Genomic DNA, 17,463 nt, shown 5'->3' with positions numbered 1-17,463 from the left:
TCAGCCTTTCCAAATTACCTTGTCCTGAAAATTCAGCTTACCTTTGGGAACATTTACTTATTTATTTTATGAGTTGGATCTGTATGCATTGCAAATAATCATTGCTAGTGTGTTTTAACTTAAAATGGTTTTTAAAACCTCTGTATTTATTTTTAATCCTTTGCTGCCCTCTGCAGGTCTATGGATATAAATCTTTGGAGCAAGGTAAGTACTCCTAATTCTGCAGTTCCTAATGTGATGTATAAAAAGCTATTGAGAGCCAAAGTTGTAATACTCTCATACATTTGTGATGTGCTATTTTAAATTAATGACTTTAGATCTTGAAATTGGTAGTTTTAAAACTGTCTTCCTAGAGCATGAAATTTATTATTGAAGTGATCCTTCTTCATAAGCTGTTAACATTATTGCACTGAAATTTGATTTATAGATCTAATAACTAATTTAAAAAATATATACACATACAGGGACGCCTGGGTGGCTCAGTTGGTTAAGCAGCTGCCTTCGGCTCAGGTCATGATCCCAGCGTCCTGGGATCGAGTCCCGCATCGGGCTCCTTGCTCGGCGAGGAGCCTGCTTCTGCCTCTGCCTGCCATTCTCTCTGTCTGTGCTCGCTCTCTCTCCCTCTCTCTGACAAATAAATAAAATCTTTAAAAAGAAAAAAATATATACGCATACATATTTGTCTATATATAGATGAAGTATAGATCAATTTTAAACTGCTATTTTTTTAAGACATTAACTGTCCTAAAGCAGGAAGTACAATTACCCTTATGCTAAATTGCAAGAAATAGTTGTAGCTAAATAAAATAAATGTACATTATTAACTGGAATTCCCAATTTAAATATTTTTTAAGATCTAAATTTCACTGAATTCTGTTTTAAGTATTATACTGCCAGTCAAACTACACAGTTATAATTTATGATTGGGAAATGTATATTTAGAAGTGTTGTTTTTTTTTTTTTACTAAAAATATTTTTTTTATTGGTTTATTCATAAAATGTGTTTTTGTTCAAAATTTGGTATTAAATGTAGCTATCTTAGATCTATTGTATGGTTGTAACTTCTGGTATAATGTATTTTCCGCTTTCTAAACATATCTGTGTTGGTTAAAAAACAGTTTGTAAATGAGAATTTTTTTCATTTTGCTTTGTTTTTGAGTACTTTCTACCTTAACGATCCTTTGAATTGTCATTAAGTCCAGCATGATTTTCATGGTGGAGTGAAGTGGGATATGGTCAATTTTGCCTAATTTTCTGTATTAGCAAATTAATAGTAGTAGAAGTAATTGCATTTTGAGTTAACACTTTAAATATGTGCTAGGCACTATTTTAAGAGCAAGTTCAGTCGTGGAATACACATAAAGTATGTGTATTCTAACTCATGTGACTTTGGAAAAGAGCCGTATGTTTCCATTATTACTGTCTTCAGACCAAGGATGTCAGATATTGTGTTCAAAAGTTACAGGCCAGTACTGTAGGTTTTATAATCATTCTCACCACAAAATACGTATTTGGATTCCTTTAGTTAAAATTTTGCCAGCGGAATTAATGTTGAAGAATATGTGTTATGTATGTCTTAGTATTTCTGCATTCAACTGATAGGAATCTGTGAGAACAAGCACATGAGAGTTTTTCATCCCTTTGATTTTAATGCCATTAAAATAACTGGGAAAATGTCATTGGGGGAAAAAAAACCTAAAAAAAAAATTAAGCCATTTAGTGATCCAACCAGTTTTACTTTATTATTTCTGTAATACTTCATTTGAAAGGAGGAAACTGGTCCAGTTTCAGGAAGACCAAAACAACACAATGAGAAATAATACTGGTTGATAATTCCTAAAAGCCATATTTCCCGTTTATAACAGTTTATTTAAAACAATCTATAAACAAATCCATTTAGAGGGTTTCTTAGGGACATTTCATGAAACATTGAGTTTTCCTTCAACGTGGGTTTGTTTTTTGTTTTTAAAGACAAACCTATTGTTTAAAAACGAAACAATTTCCTTGGCAGGTGGGGGTATTGCAGAATTACTGTGATATAGAATAATACCTTACTGGGGAGAGGCTTTATTATTTTAGGAATTCAATTTCAGATTGTATTTGTTCTTGTTTGCTTCTCTTGCTGCAATGCGTGCATTTTCTGTCTTACCAGATAACAGAACTGTTGTATAAGGATGGACGTTATTGCCAGGAGCCTCCAGGACCAACGGGTAGCGTTTCAATTTCGATGATTGTAACTTATCCACAAATCCATTCTTCTGTGTAATGATGGGCTAGAAGGATTACAGCAGTAAACATTTTCTTTTTGAAAGTGAAATTTGAAAACATTTGGTTATAAATCTTTATGTTGATAACCACAACATTTTGAGATCTCTGAGGTGTTCGGTTTTATCACTGTAAATTGTTTTTAAAGACGGTTGGAGGCTTTTTTCTGGTTAGACACTGATGAAATGCTTCTTTACAGCACATGTGAAAATAGGCTTAAAGACCAGTCATTCTTAGTGTTTGTTATTTTAATGTTTTGGAGATATAGTTAATTTTAAATGTATAAAATAGTAAAAGAGATCTTTAGGTTTTTCCCACTTAAATATAATTTATTATCCAAAATACATTATTTTGACATTTAATGATTTTTGTTTTCCATATAATGAAGCCTAGAATAATATATGGATTTCTTTAAGAAGGCACCCTTCTTGAAAGTTCAGATTTTCTATCCTAGGTATTAACACATGGCCCTATACATTTTATGCTTGAACGCATAGGAAAATTACTGTTGTTACAAAACATCTTTGTTAATCTTGGTTTTTCATTGGCTAATAGGCAGCTCTCCACAGGATTACTGTATCTGCTTATTAAAATTATTTAACTTTCTATACTCAACATTTGACAGTCGTTTCTAATTTTATGTGTTCCCTAAATATTGCCCATAAAAAAATTAGTGCAGAAATGTATACAAGGCATTTATTTATTCTTCCTACTCGTGATTTGGACAGGAAAGGGGTAAGGCCTTGGGCAGGACCACTTCTGTCACAGAGTGGTGGAAAAAAATAGATTGAAGTAAGATTCAGTCCTGAAAAGCTGTCACTCGGTCTGAAAATAATTAATATTCCTTTCACTCACCAGTTAGATATGTGCTCCCAAACCACATAATCTCTATGCCTCAGTGATCAGTGTTGCCATTTCAGAGCCTCTCATCAGGGTGACATCTCACACCAAAATGATTTCTTATAAATTAATCTTGATAACATGACAGTCTCAGTAATTTTAGTGGAATGCTTTCTCTTGTTTTTTTCCACAGAAGCTGTTGGCTATTTTCTTTATAACTTGATTGACAGCATGAGTGACTCAGAGGTACAGGCCAAGGAGGAGCGTTTGAGACAATACTTCCATCAGCTGAAGGAGATGGTACCATTTCATTTTTTGCTATATAATGCCTGTCCTGTCTGACATGTATCTATTAGATTTGAAATTGCTGCTTTTAAGTACAACCAGACCACTTCTCAATGACATACACGAGTTGGAGACTTAAATTATGTCTGGGATAATTTCTGTTAGATAAATTTCAGTTTGCTTGTCTAAAACTCAGCCTGTTTTTGTTTTTTTGATTTTCCTCCTTTCCCTTTGCACAGAATGTAAAAATTCCTGAAAATATCTACAGAGGCATTCGTAATCTACTGGATAGCTACCATGTTCCTGAATTGATTAAGGTGTGTGTGAAATAGTAATCAACTTTTAAAAATGCTTAATTTGTATATAAAAGCATGTTAAAATTGTATTTAACTATGATACTTTTTGGCCAAAAACAGTTTACTTAAATGACATCCATTAAATGCTAGCTTTTCATTGATGGTTCATAAATGCTGTTTATATATTGAAGGATATGTTTTAAGTACTTATTACCATGGTTAATGAAGTATGAATAGAATTTCTGGAACATTTTGAGAAGATGGAAAAATAGTAATATGAGCTGAAAGTTTTGAAATTCACTTTTGACATTTGCTAATATATATTTCCGTGTATTTTCTAATTCTAATTTAAATCTCAATTTTAGGATGTTAATATATTGGTTGAAAGAGAGAAGATAGACTCTCGAAAAGTAAGTAGGTTTTTGAGTAGATTCTGCATGCTATAACCACATTTAAAGAGAATTCTAGGTTGTGTCCTTATAAAACCAGTGGTTCCTAACATTTTTGTCATCAGGGTACATCTAAGAAGTTGGTAACAGCTATTCTGTTCCCTATCTCAGACAAATCAGCGGTATCTAAGAAATTTGTGTATGTATCCCAGGAGCTTCAAAAATCCCTGGAGTTCATCCACAGATCCCCAGATTAATGTCCTTGATAGCATTTATGACACCTAGGAAAGGTCAGCTTAAAGGGAAGAGTGACAAAGGGTGCATTTTCTTTTTGTAGTAAATTTCTTTCCTTTTCTTTCTGTTCCTGTAGACTGCACAGCTGCCATCATCTGTTTTGGAGTCTACACTTGAAAAACTAAAAGCTGAAAATCAACCTATAGGAGATGTCCTAAAGCAACTCATACTAACGCTTTGTTCAGAAGAGGTAACATTTGTTTAAATATTTCAAATGTGCTATTAAGGTAAAAAAAAATTCTTCATAGATAAAAGTAAGCAAAGCCAAATACAATATTTATGATTTTCACAATTGATTATTATATGGCATGTGTGTGAAGAATGCAATTAAATGAAAGGTTAACTAATTTCAGCTACACCTTGAATGGCATGTTTTCGGGTTGCTGTAGTTTGTTTATGATAATCTGCAAAGTGAATGATAGTAACAGCCGTGATAGGTTTATCATACATGCCAAATGTCCTTTCAAGCCATGGCTCCGGTCTCTTATATCTAGATTGTCAAGCAACTGATACATGCAGTAGTCATTTGCAAGTCAAATATTACTGGGTTGTTAATGCAGGGATTGAAATTCCATTTTCCTGCTGGAAAAAAGCTCTTTCTGAGATAAAGGGTCTCTTGCCTTTTTTCAGCAGGCGTCCAGCTGTACTTTGTGTTCATTTTAGTGTGTGCCTGCTATTTGTGGTATTTCACTAGACTTTTTCAGTTTCTGGTTCAATATGATTTGGTCGTATGCCTGTTTTTTTTAGGGGAAAAAAACATAACTGACTTTAAGATTATAACATAGTACTGTTGAATTCTAAAAGATTCTTTCACTTTGCTTGGATATTAAACTAGACTCTGAGGAACTTTGCCATGATACATATTTCTGTGTATGGCATTGGACTGTTGTGAGTAGGGGCTGGCTTGGTACATATTTAATTTGGACGTCTTTTTTATAATACCTACAAAGCTAAAATATCAAATTTGGCACAGCAACTTCTTTTGCATTACATGTAACAAATCTTTTAAACCCTACAGATGTATTTTGCCTGCTTTTTGAAAGGTGAATAAAAATACAAAGGAGGAAGATGAAGTTAATAACATAGATCCATTTGTTTTTAAAGCGCTATTCACTTTTCTATACTCTGAATGCTAAACCTAGAGGTTGTTCATTTTTACTTTTGTGTCATTTCTTACTTCTTTTTTACTTCTGTCCTTTATCTTAGAACATGCAAAAAGCTCTTGAATTGAAAGCAAAATATGAATCTGACATGGTTGTTGGTGGCTATGCCGCTTTAATAAATTTGTGCTGTCGACATGATAATGCAGAAGATGCATTGAACCTGAAACAAGAATTGTGAGTACCCTGGCACTGAAGCAGATCATCAGCATTTATGCTGATAGACAGTCCTTGATGGATCATGTAAATTGAATATTACTCTTACAGAATGTAATTTTTAAAAATTCTTTTTTGTCTGTGTTTTTAGAATTTCATAATATGCCTCTCTTTGATTAATTATGGCTTGTTGTCAGCAAGGAGTCTTTGTTTAAGTATGATAAGACATCTTGTCCTTTAAAGCCAAGGTTTTTTCCCCATTGACTATATAACTGCAGATCACACAAGGGGTGATGGTAACTATTGTATAAGGCTTACCATTTCCCTTTCTCTATAGTGTGAACAACATTCTGTCCATTTCTCAGGTATCTTTAGTTTACCATCATTATAGAGTTACTAATTAAAAATACGTCCTTTGGAGTATTTCAACATTTATGACAAAGTTAGAATCACCTAAAGTGCTGTGAAGCAAAAGAATTCCTTCATTTTTATCATTTGCAGATGGGGTGATGCAATATACGTGTAGTGGTAGATTTTTACTTCTTTTGTCACTTTGAATATAACGGTATGTGCATTTGAATATGGCTTCAAAAATACACCTTCACTGAAATGTAGAGGCCTATGTTCATAACAATTCAGAACAACTGATGCGTTTTTGAAAAGGATAAAATGGCTATTGCAGTTCTTTTCACAGTCAACTTTTAACACAATATAAATGTGCCTTTAATTTTTAGTGACCGTTTAGATTCATCTGCTGTCCTTGACATCGGCAAGTACGTAGGCCTTGTAAAAGTATTGGGAAAACATGGCAAGCTCCAAGGTAAGCCTCTGCACATAAAGGAAATGTGTGATGCAAGTATCTTGCCACTGGAATAACATGCGAATTGATATTAATGGTATATCATGTCCTGCAAAGTGCCTGAACACTTTGCATACAAATTTGCATGTGAATCCATCCAGAGCTGCATGGACAGTGTAGGCCATTAGTTTTAATGGATTGGCAAGCTTGTCATTTACATTTGCACAGCTCAGTGCTTTTTGCATTTCTGCAGCTAGTTTTTATTAGCATTGCTGTTTGGATTGAGTTTGAAGATCATGACTTATGGCACAATTTGCTGATATGCCTGCACTAATGGCTTTGTTTTTGCTTAAGAACGTCTGAAGGCTGAACATAGAACCTATAAACATAACCTTTAAGAATATGAATTTTGCTGTAGTCTTTGTCTTAACTTTTAATAACATTATCAAAAATACATACTTTAGTAAGTTTTTATTTAGAAGTTTGCAGAGAAAACCTCATTGATTGTATAGCTGATATGCACTCTCTAATTTGCTCATTGTTGAGATAATGCTAAGCCTAATTACTTACACTTGATCATATCTTCTTACTGTTACTTGTTTCTTATATTTCTCATTGGGTTTTATTCCTATTTTAGCCTTCCTTTCTTCCCTTTTATTTCTAGAGAATGTTTTAAAAATTTTTTTACAGTGAAAAAATGTGTGGAGAAAATACTTGATTTGAATGTTGGATTATTTTTTTTTTTTTTTAGGAAGTCTTTCTAACAGAGAAAACTCTTTATAAGGTTTAGCCTGCTTTTCTAAAATCACTTTTCGTGAAGCGGTCAAAACATTTTGTCTGTGCAATAATTAAAAACAACATTATAAAAATGCACTTATTCCATATCCTAAAATGTTTGTTTCTGCCTTCCTAATGAAGCTTAATGAATCTAATGTATTAACATGCAGTCTTTTGGAAAGCTTTCATTGGCTCTGCTTGGCTAATTAGTATCGACATAGCAAACAGGCCCTATCGGTATCAGACCATTAGTCTGGCTGTATATACAGTGTAAACACATCTTTATTATCTGGCCTCCTGACAAGCCATCTGCTGAAGAAACAATGATGTGATTTAGCAGATGTTAGCTCTGAACGATAAAAGCATCCATTTAGGAGGATCTTACAGCTATAGGGCAGACCGTACAGGGTTATGTGGTGCAGAGTGGGCACACAGTCCCTATCTATAATTTGTAGTCAAAGTTGCAGGGAAATGATAAAACCATGCTATTGTGGATTTATAATTGTAGTCTCGTTTAGAAATGCAAGTAGTAATTAACTTGAAATCGGCATTATACACTAGAATTTACATTCCTGCTGGGCTTGAAATGCTGTTTTAATAGCAGTTTGTTTTCCCTACATGAAATTACCTAAGGGTCTTTTGTGTTACTTCATTGTAGATGCTATTAACATTCTAAAGGAGATGAAAGAGAAGGATGTTCTTATCAAAGATGCAACAGTCTTGTCCTTTTTCCACATCCTAAATGGCGCAGCTCTAAGAGGTGAAACTGAAACAGTGAAACGGTTGCATGAAGCCATCATGACACTAGGGTTAGCGAAACCTTCCTCAGCCTTAAGTTCCCCATTGGTCACTCTGTATCTGGAAAAGTAAGTTAATTGAATTTTGAATTTTAAATGTTGGCATTAAAATAATGAGTCTGATCAAGTACTGATATTTTGTCAGTACTTTGTGCTCCTTGGAAGCCTTGGGGGGGGTGTTTGCCACGGAATGAGAGGACTTAATACGGACTGGTTGACCTTTAAAATGACCAGCAGCCCTGTCTGTGGTCCTGTGGGTTGCTTCTCCATGGAATGGTCTGTGGTGATTTTTTTTGTGGGGCGTGTGATGACAGGACATGAAATTGAATCTAATTTTTCCCAGTTTTGAGCCTTATAGGTGTTAATTATTAATATAAGAAGGAAGGATTCTCTGGGGCTTTTGGTTATGCATCGTGACTGTGATTCAGGTAATAATGTAGCAGCATCTCTTCAGTGCTCCTTTTCTCCATGTGGTATTTGATTTTAATAGCATGTGCCAATACGGTGACTGTAGCTTCCATTAATACTGTAGAGGATGTCTGTGCTTTGCTGGGGGGCGGGGGGGAGCGGTCGCAGAGGAGGAAGGTGAATTTTGTTGATATGGTGAGGTTTCTGGAGTTTGAAATTTTTTACATTTGAAATGCTGAAGTTGGTGCCCAATTTAAGATATTATTGCAATGCAAATCATAAAAATCAACCTTACATTCTTATAACGAGTGAAACATTTTAGTAAAACCATTAAGCATCCTTTATTATCTTGTTTTCTTTTCACGTTTTCCTTTTTTTTTTTTTTTTTTTAATTTCCTAGATCTTTCTTCTTTGTTATCCTTTTCATGGCTTAATGCAGTTTTTAATCTGCCTATTTTGTGATTGGGATTTCCTGATTTTATTTATTTCATTTTCATTCCAGTGTAGTTAACATAGAGTTATATTAGTTTCAAGTGTACAGTATAGTGATTCAACACTTCCTTATATTGCTCAGGGCTCATCAAGATAAATGTATGGGATTTTTCTTATTTTGGTATGGATGTGGCCCTGTCAATGCCAGGAGAAAATTTAAAGATATATCTTAGTAGTTTTTATATTCTTCCCAAATTTCTGGTGGTTTTTCTTTATTTATTAGAGGGTATAATTAATTGAATATAATGAATGATTCAGCATTGAATTTAAAATGGGAAATCAAAATTATCTCAGCTCCATGTTTGGAAATGGGGAGTATACATATTTATACACACACAGATAATTCCACATATATATTTGATGAAATAATTTCTTTGCCATCCAATCGAAAAATAGTTTATCGAGTTAGGTGATTGGCCAGATCTTAACCTCTACAGTCTCAGCATTACATCCTTTTAAAGAAATAGTGATTCAAACAATACTGTGTTACTGAGTTCTCATGTTCACAGCCAACTTTATATAGAAATCCTATAATTTAATATGCTTCCTACTAGAATTTTTTTGATTATTTGAAAGACCCATCTCTGCAAATTGCATATGGAGCTCTGCATAGGGATTTGAAAGAAATGGGCCCTGTGCCCAGAAGAATTAGGCCCTCCTCTACTGGGCAAAAATAAAATAATTTATAATGAAAATGAGGCCATGGTAGAAAAGTATCTTACAAATAGAAATACTTTGAAGACAGAGAAGACATGAAAGTTTTCTAAAAGAGGTCTGCAGATGGGGCTCATGAACCAAGGAGAGCTTACCCACAGGAAAATTGAAATATCATGGGATTCAGATGTTAACCTGGAGCATGCTCTGTGTTTCTGATTGCAGAGTACAGTCAGAGATTTGTATGTCTCAGTAAAATGTGGCTGTCCCTGTTAATTGGGCTAGAGAAATCTAAATTAGTATCTTTTCTTTTATGATTTCTTAACTACTTTCAGATATATCAAGGAATTATTACCTACTATTTTGATTTGCCTAGTCTTTTTTTGCTATCTTTGCTTTGCAGAGGCAGTCTCCATGGCAAGATCTTTCAGTTCATCATAATAAAAAGGTTTTGTTGACTGTTACAGAGTCATGAGAATAATGAGGAAGAGATAAAGGAAATTTCATGTTTATAAAGAAGCAGAAAACAGTAGTAGCACGTCTAGTCTGTGATAAGTTGGGGGAAAAATTATCTTTGAAAACTTCTTTGCAATTGTGTTTTCCCTAACTGATGTAAGATAACTAATTCAGAATCATGACAAGTACAGTACAAGTATTAACTACACTAGCCTGCCAAAAAGTCCACATGTATTTGATTTGATTAAATACGTTTTATCTTCAGTAATATCATGTAGTTGACCTCAGCAAGTGTGAGCTCATCTGGAGAAGGAGCCTTTTTTATTCAGATTTGAGATAAAAGTATGAAATGCATTTCAGAATATCATACAAAATCTTCATCTTTTCATCCAAAGACAAGCATCTTTTTGGAATGTCACTGCAAAGACTCTAAAGAGACTGTCCCTTAAATATTGTAATTCTGGAACAAATCCATGAAATTGGGCTTTTCAGAAGGATGATCTTTAAGATTCAGTAAGATCTTAATTTTGAGGCTGACTTTTCTAGCAGTAAAGAAAACACAGGAGAAAGTAATCCTGTGTCAATTTGTTATTTGGAAAATGTATAAAAAGCTTTATGGGTGTGGGGGAAGAACATTTTGTTTCTGTTTATTTGCAAAGGAAAATACAAAACCAACAGGTTTGCACAATTGTTAAGAAGTTGGTAAACTAATCTGTTTTTGTATTATCAAAATGATAATACTTGTATTAAATGGAAAGATAATGCAGAGTTGAACAAAACTTTCATATGTTCCATTTCATTAGGATTATTTTATAAACCACATCTCTGTGTGTAGTCCAGATGAATGTTATTTTAAACACTTCTTTGGTAACTACTTAAAATTTTTTTTTTTTTACTGAAATCCTACCTGATTCTGGAAGATAATCTGGGTCTTCCGTATTAAGGAAAAAAAAAAACACTTTAAAATAGGTTAAAAGACCTTTTGGTTAGTCTTCATGTGATGGTAAAGGAAATGAAATTAATAAAAGCTGGGCCATTAGGTTTAAAAGCGTAAAAATTGGTATGATGTAGTTTCAGATTCACTTGTTTTATAGCTTATCCATTTTGGTTTCATTGCATATGAAAAATATCTGAAGCTGTTTAACTGGATTATTTAGTGCAGATGATCAAAGAAGCTTTAATTTCTGCTTTCCATTAAGGACTTTTCTGTGCTGATTGTGCTATAATCTGTATGTGCCCACATGCATTTCATTTAAGTGAATCATGGACTTTGTATATTTAATCCTCCCAGAACTCTTGCTAAGTTAATCTTGAGTTCTTCATAAAGGTCACTGTTTCTGTAAGATGAACCTATAATCATAAAAGTTTTAAAACTCATTGTAGCACTTTAAAATGTTATATAAGTGGGAAATACACTTTTTAAAATGCTGGTTATTCTGTCATATACACTCCCCTTCAATTTTAGCATCTTCATTTGTACTGGATACTTTTATTATTTATGGGAATGCTTGCCTTTGAGAGTAAAACTCTTTATGTGCTGAAAGGAAATTAAGGAGGTTTGGCTCTTTTACTCCATTATTGCAATTAAGAATTTAGCATCATCATTGCCAAAGGACAAAAGTGGTTCATTTGCCCTAGGGGGACAGGACAGTGATAAGATGATTTTTCGTCAAGGATCATTGGGTCGTAATTAAGTTACATTCATGGCTATTGCTTTTTGAAGGATGATTGGTAAATGACAGGCTTCATGTGCTTAGTACGGACAGTGTTCAGTAGAGTTTTTTCTGCCTCTGTCAGAAAATCCTGTTGAGCCTGATAATGTAAATGTGGCATTTTATTCTGAACAAAAGAGCAGGGAAATGAGCTATCTTGTCTAATCATTCAGTTGTTTAACACCGACTTCCAGTTTAGACTCAATTGGCTGGAAAGCACTTGACATGTGAAGTTAGTGCTGTTCGGAACGCATGTTTGAGTAAATTTTAAAGTAAGTGACAGCTAAATTGTACCTAGGGAAATTACAAAGCCTTCAACACAGTTAATTTTTTGGGGAGGATTAGTTGTAATTGCAACACCAGTCTCCTTGAAGATTCCTCATTTATAGATGATGAACAGGAAAAAAAAACATTTAGCTCTTTCAAAGGCTGGTGCTCTTAACAATAATTTTTACGAAGATGCTGGTTTCTCTTGAATTGATTTCTCTCTACACTGAACAACTGCTTAAGATTTATAGAATAGTTTGTTTTTAGAGTGTTGAAGTGTTTTTTTGCCTTGTTTTAAACTTTTTTCCTCCCACAAACTCCCCTTTTCTCTACTGATTTCATATTTTGAGAGCTTTTCAAGTTAGTAATCCCTTTAGGTAAATTGCCACTTCACTGACACTTTATGTATAATGTTGAAGCACTTTATTCCAATTAAAAATCAATATTTGTCATTTTTTTTTGTGGTTTAAATTAAGTATCCTCTCTGAATTGGAAAGTAAGTTACTATAAGGAGATTAAGTTTGAAGCTGATAGGTGAATAGATAGTTGCCACTAGTCATTCTTGTTCTAACAGTACAGGATTGTGTGAAATGCATTTACAATTTTTACAGTTAGGTATGGTGAGGAATTTGACTTAGGAGTGCTTTGTTTCCTGGTATCGTTGTGTAGATATTTTTATGATCAGTGGATGCCTCATATGAATGTATATCGAGTATTTGGTTTTTTGTCAGTGACAGTAGAGCATATTTTAATTCCATTAATACTGAGTAAAACTAAAGGTGGTATCAGATGTGCCATATGGGCTTCAAAAGCTTACAGTTTTAGATGTTCCTCTATGAAATAATGCAAAGTTACAGTTTGTAGTGGGTTGTATAGGGTCATGTGCCCTTAAAAAAGTGAATTGGAGAGTCTAGAGTATATTTTAATATGGGCCAAGTCCATCTGAGTTAATAAGTAAAACTCTTAGTAGTAAATTTTTTTTAAAAAGATTTGTTTATTTGAGAGAGTGCGAGCATGTGCACATAGGTCCGGTTAGAGGGAGAGGAGAGAATCTCAAGCAGACTCTGCTGAGCATAGATCCTGATGCGGAGCTTGATCTCGTAACCCTGAGAGTATGACCTGAGTTAAAACCGAGTCGGGGGGATCCTGGGTGGCTCAGTGGGTTAAAGCCTCAGCCTTTGGCTCAGGTCATGATCCCAGTGTCCAGGGATCAAGCCCCACATCGGGCTCTCTGCTTGGTGGGGATCCTGCTTCGCCCCTCTTTCTGCCTGCCTCTCTGCCTATTTGTGATCTCTTGTCTGTGAAATAAATAAATAAAATCTTAAAAAAAACTGAGCTGGACACTTAACCAACTGAGCCACCCAGGCACCCCAATAAATAAAACTCTCTTTTAACTATTCTAATTACCTACTGGACTCAGCCTCTGGTATATATTTGTTCCTAAAATTTAGAATTATAGAATCTTTCTTTTTCCTGTTCTTCTTTCATGGACTCACAGAATTTTGATAAAGCTTATATTAATTTGCATCAATCAAGTTTTTTAAATTATTGCTTACTTATTGACATATAGTTTCTTTAATAAAGATTATTTTATGTACTTCATTGAAGTATTTTGAGGAGGGTCTAATTGAAAAAAAGTTGTAGTGGGTTTGCCTTTTTTTTTTAAGAGATACAACTATGTTATAGAGTTGGCTTTCCTTTAGCATTATTTGAAGTGTGTGAAAGCAGAGGCTAAATTTTTATCAGGAATGGGCTTAAAAATTTGTAACACGTTTGTATATAAAGCCTTCAGAATTATGAATACATACTGAAGTAAGCATAGAACCACAAGTTGTTTTGCATCCAGAATTAATGTTATCAATAAGATTTCTTCATAACATTATTGTTTTTTTAGAGTAGGGTTTTAAATCAACTGTAGTTTATTAAAGTATACCAAGGAAGTCTCAGAATCCTCTTAGATCACAGTACCGAGAAGCACACAGAGTGGTAAAGTGCTGTCCCACATCTCAGGTATAAAGCAGTATCCACTTTTTTCCTTTGGATATTTTGCTGTTCTTGCTGACTTCATCTTGCCTAGTAGAAATGGTACTTTAGCGTGATGATTTTCTCTGCCAGTGTGATACATTTGAGTTGAAATCTCATAAGCTCTAATTCATAGAACCTCTCTAATCAGAGAATTCGAACTGGGAGGGAACCCACAGGTTCCTTGAGTTCAGCCATTGTGATAATCTGCTTTTCATCACCGCTTCTGGAAATTTATCACATGGCTACAGCGAGCCAGGACTTAGCAAGTAGGATTGAGATTCAGAAGTCCTGTGAATATATAACTGTTTTCGTAGCAGTGTCAATTTTAGATACTTTTTCATATTTTTCATTTTTATCACCCACGTTTTTAAGCTTTAGTAGGAAAGATTAATGATGACATCATATTATATGAGAGATGAACATTTTTTCTCTTTTTAATATGATGTGATCCAAGCATGAGTCAGAATGTAAATGATAGGGATTGTGAGAAGAACAGACTAATTATTAGTTCATTTCTTTTTTTTTTTCCTCCCCAGTTCAGTAGTTCATTTCTGTCATCAGTCCACTTATATGAAATGTTTCATTATAGATTTCTAACTCATTTTGTTGGCAACCTGAGAGCAGTGACAGTGGTACTTAAAATCACTAACAAATATATGAATTATTTCCATTTTGCTATTCTTGTCGTTTCTGTTGTTGTTCTGAGGATGTATAATCTTCAGAAGCATGTATTTGGAGACCAAAGGCTATTAACATGTCTCTTTGATTGACAGAACAATTATTCATTCATTTATTGATAGCTTTGACCTAATGTAGGGGAAATACAGTTGAGACACACTGTTCTAGTTTGGGAATTGATCTGAAAAAGTAGATCATTAAAAAAAAATCAGTATGTGTTAGTTCTTTTGAAAACATCTTAGTAGTTTTTCATTAAATGGAATTGTAGAAGGCTAATAACTGAACCTGTGTCTGAAGCAAAGGGGAAATACTGATTATATAAAGGTTTATATCATATGTGGTAGCTACTGTAGCATTTCTCTTGTATGACAGTAATCTAGCCTGCAACATCTACTTGCGGTTTTGAAATTAACCTGTAATTTAGTCTTCACCCCAAATGACAAAAATTCAAATGACTCTGTGGGGTGCCAGAAGATGCACTGTAAACAGGGCTTGGGAAGGGGATAAGGTAGAGAGCTCTGGCAGGATCGGCTGGCTTTCACTGTGTCAGTATTATTGCAATAAAATTAATACCTCTTCCTGGTATTTTCCTTTCAGTACAGCTTAAAATCTTAATCTAGATAAAATAGTAATTCAGTCTCGGGCAACATAACATTTGTATAATGGACCAAAATGTTAGGGCTTCAGCAGAAATTTTAAAAATGCTTTCCTCCTTTTGAAAACTATGGCATGTGAGAGAAAGGTGTTTTCTCCACGGAGCCTGTCAAGAACTGTCACTAACCACATATCTCTCTATATTTCATACTTTCTTTTCAAAAATTTTTAATTTCTTATTCCACATTGCACCACCTTATTAGGTTAAACAGGCAGCAGTGTTTTCACTGGAGCATAACGTGCGAGTAGATGTCGTCAACGGAAAGTGGGAAGTGGGAAGGCAGTGCCTTCCTCTGTTTACCCTAGTAACCTTAGCCAAATCATTCAGTCTTTACATGCCTTAATTTCCTCATCTGTTTAAAAATAAAGGAGGGTGGTATGTAGGATTGGATCACATAATTTCTACAGTTTTTCCAAGGTCTTACATATTTCTCATACTGTCATTTTCCTTTTAAAGGAAAAAGTAGTTTTTGAGGACTCAAAAGAATGCATTTCCACACTCTTAAGAAATTCTGACTTAATGAAAATATCGAAAGATATTTTTTTTGTTTGTGACCACAGAAGAGAAACCTTGACTTTACAACGGGAAATAATTTTTTCTTTTAAAGATTTTATTTTTAAGTAATCTCAACATATGGGGCTCAGACTCACAACCCTTAAATCAAGAGTCCCATGCTCCATTGACTGAGCCAGCCAGGTGCCCCTGGAAATAATTTTTAAAAGCTTGCTTTCAAATGAGGGTTCTCCTAGAATTCACTGATCTTAAAAATGTCTGAGTTTTTAGCCACAATAAGTTTCTGTATATATGAATCCTGAAGTCATTTCCTCCTTCTCCTGTCTGGAGAGGCGGCAGTACTAAAAATAGGATGATAGAGTTGTAAATACTTGAAAATTCCTTGGTAACTGCTGATAGATATTTCTTAATGTTTCCTAAATCTAGAATTTTTGAGGACTGTAAACACACATAAGTAGTTAGAAAAAATATTTGATAGTAGTCCTTGTTTTTAGAAATAATGTATTTTTATGGCAACTTAATGGATGGAATCAGATTTTTTTTAAAAAGATTTTATTTATTTACGTATTTAAAGAGCGGGAGCGAGAACATGGGTGTGTGAGCATGGGGGTTGCAGAGGGACAGGCAGACTCCCTGCTGAGTGTGGATCCTGGTGTGGGGGCTCGATCCCAGGACCCTGAGATCATGACATGAGCTGAAACTGAGTTAGACCCCCAACCGACTGAGCCACCCAGGCACCTGAAATCTGAAATCAGATTTTATTATTTATTTATTTATTAAATTTTATTTATTTGACAGAGAGACACAGCGAGAGAGGGAACACAAGGGGGGGGTGAGTGGGAAAGGGAGAAGCAGGCTCCTCGCAGAGCAGGGAGCCCTGCCGAGCTCCATCCCAGAACCCTGGGATCATGACCCGGAGCCAAAAGCAGACACTTAACGACTGAGCCACCCAGGTGCCCTGAAATCAGATTTTATTTATAATAATCTCAGAGAATCCCTTCATTTATTTGTACTTTTTTAAAAATAGTGCTATTTAGGGGTGCCTGGTTAAGCATCTGATTCTTGATCTTAACTCAGGTCTTGATCTCAGAGTCAGTAGTTCAAACCCCATGTTGGGCTCCATGCCCAACTTAAAATAAAAATAAAAAAAAACTGGGACACCTGGGTGGCTCAGTTGGTTAAGCAGCTGCCTTTCGCTCAGGTCATGATCCCAGCGTCCTGGGATCGAGTCCCACATCAGGCTCCTTGCTCGGCAGGGAGCCTGCTTCTCCCTCTGCCTCTGCCTGCCACTCTGCTTGCCTGTGCTCGCTCTCTCTCCCTCTCTCTTTGACAAATAAATAAAATCTTTAAAAAAAAAAATAAAGTTTGAGATTTCCATTTAAAAAAAAAATAAAAAGACTGCTATTTAGCAAATGAAATAATGAAAGGTGAAGGAGAGAAAATAACTTACTGATGTCTGTACTCAGGACATTTATTTATACAATATAAGGATTGTTTTTCTCTTTTTCCATTTTGCCTTTTTTAAAGCTCAATCGGATACATTTT

At 34.6% G+C, this 17,463-nt stretch overlaps 1 protein-coding gene across 1 annotated transcript in view; it reads left to right on the top strand.

Moving 5' to 3' along the window:
• The window catches only part of LRPPRC (leucine rich pentatricopeptide repeat containing), a 105,262-nt gene that overhangs the window by 45,306 nt on the left and 42,493 nt on the right, over nucleotides 1–17,463 (top strand). The window contains exons 15-23 of the mRNA XM_032877965.1: nucleotides 177–204; nucleotides 2,153–2,210; nucleotides 3,299–3,405; nucleotides 3,630–3,707; nucleotides 4,052–4,096; nucleotides 4,446–4,559; nucleotides 5,576–5,706; nucleotides 6,420–6,505; nucleotides 7,920–8,127. Of these exons, the coding sequence (XP_032733856.1) occupies nucleotides 177–204; nucleotides 2,153–2,210; nucleotides 3,299–3,405; nucleotides 3,630–3,707; nucleotides 4,052–4,096; nucleotides 4,446–4,559; nucleotides 5,576–5,706; nucleotides 6,420–6,505; nucleotides 7,920–8,127 (855 nt within the window). The remainder of the gene's footprint in view (nucleotides 1–176; nucleotides 205–2,152; nucleotides 2,211–3,298; nucleotides 3,406–3,629; nucleotides 3,708–4,051; nucleotides 4,097–4,445; nucleotides 4,560–5,575; nucleotides 5,707–6,419; nucleotides 6,506–7,919; nucleotides 8,128–17,463) is intronic.

Source organism: Lontra canadensis, unplaced genomic scaffold, assembly GCF_010015895.1.
Source record: "Lontra canadensis isolate GAN:19392208 unplaced genomic scaffold, GSC_riverotter_1.0 scaffold61, whole genome shotgun sequence".
Taxonomy (NCBI): Eukaryota; Metazoa; Chordata; class Mammalia; order Carnivora; family Mustelidae; genus Lontra; species Lontra canadensis.
The sequence above is the reverse complement of the archived record's forward strand: the minus strand, read 5'-3'. Positions and strand labels throughout refer to the sequence as shown.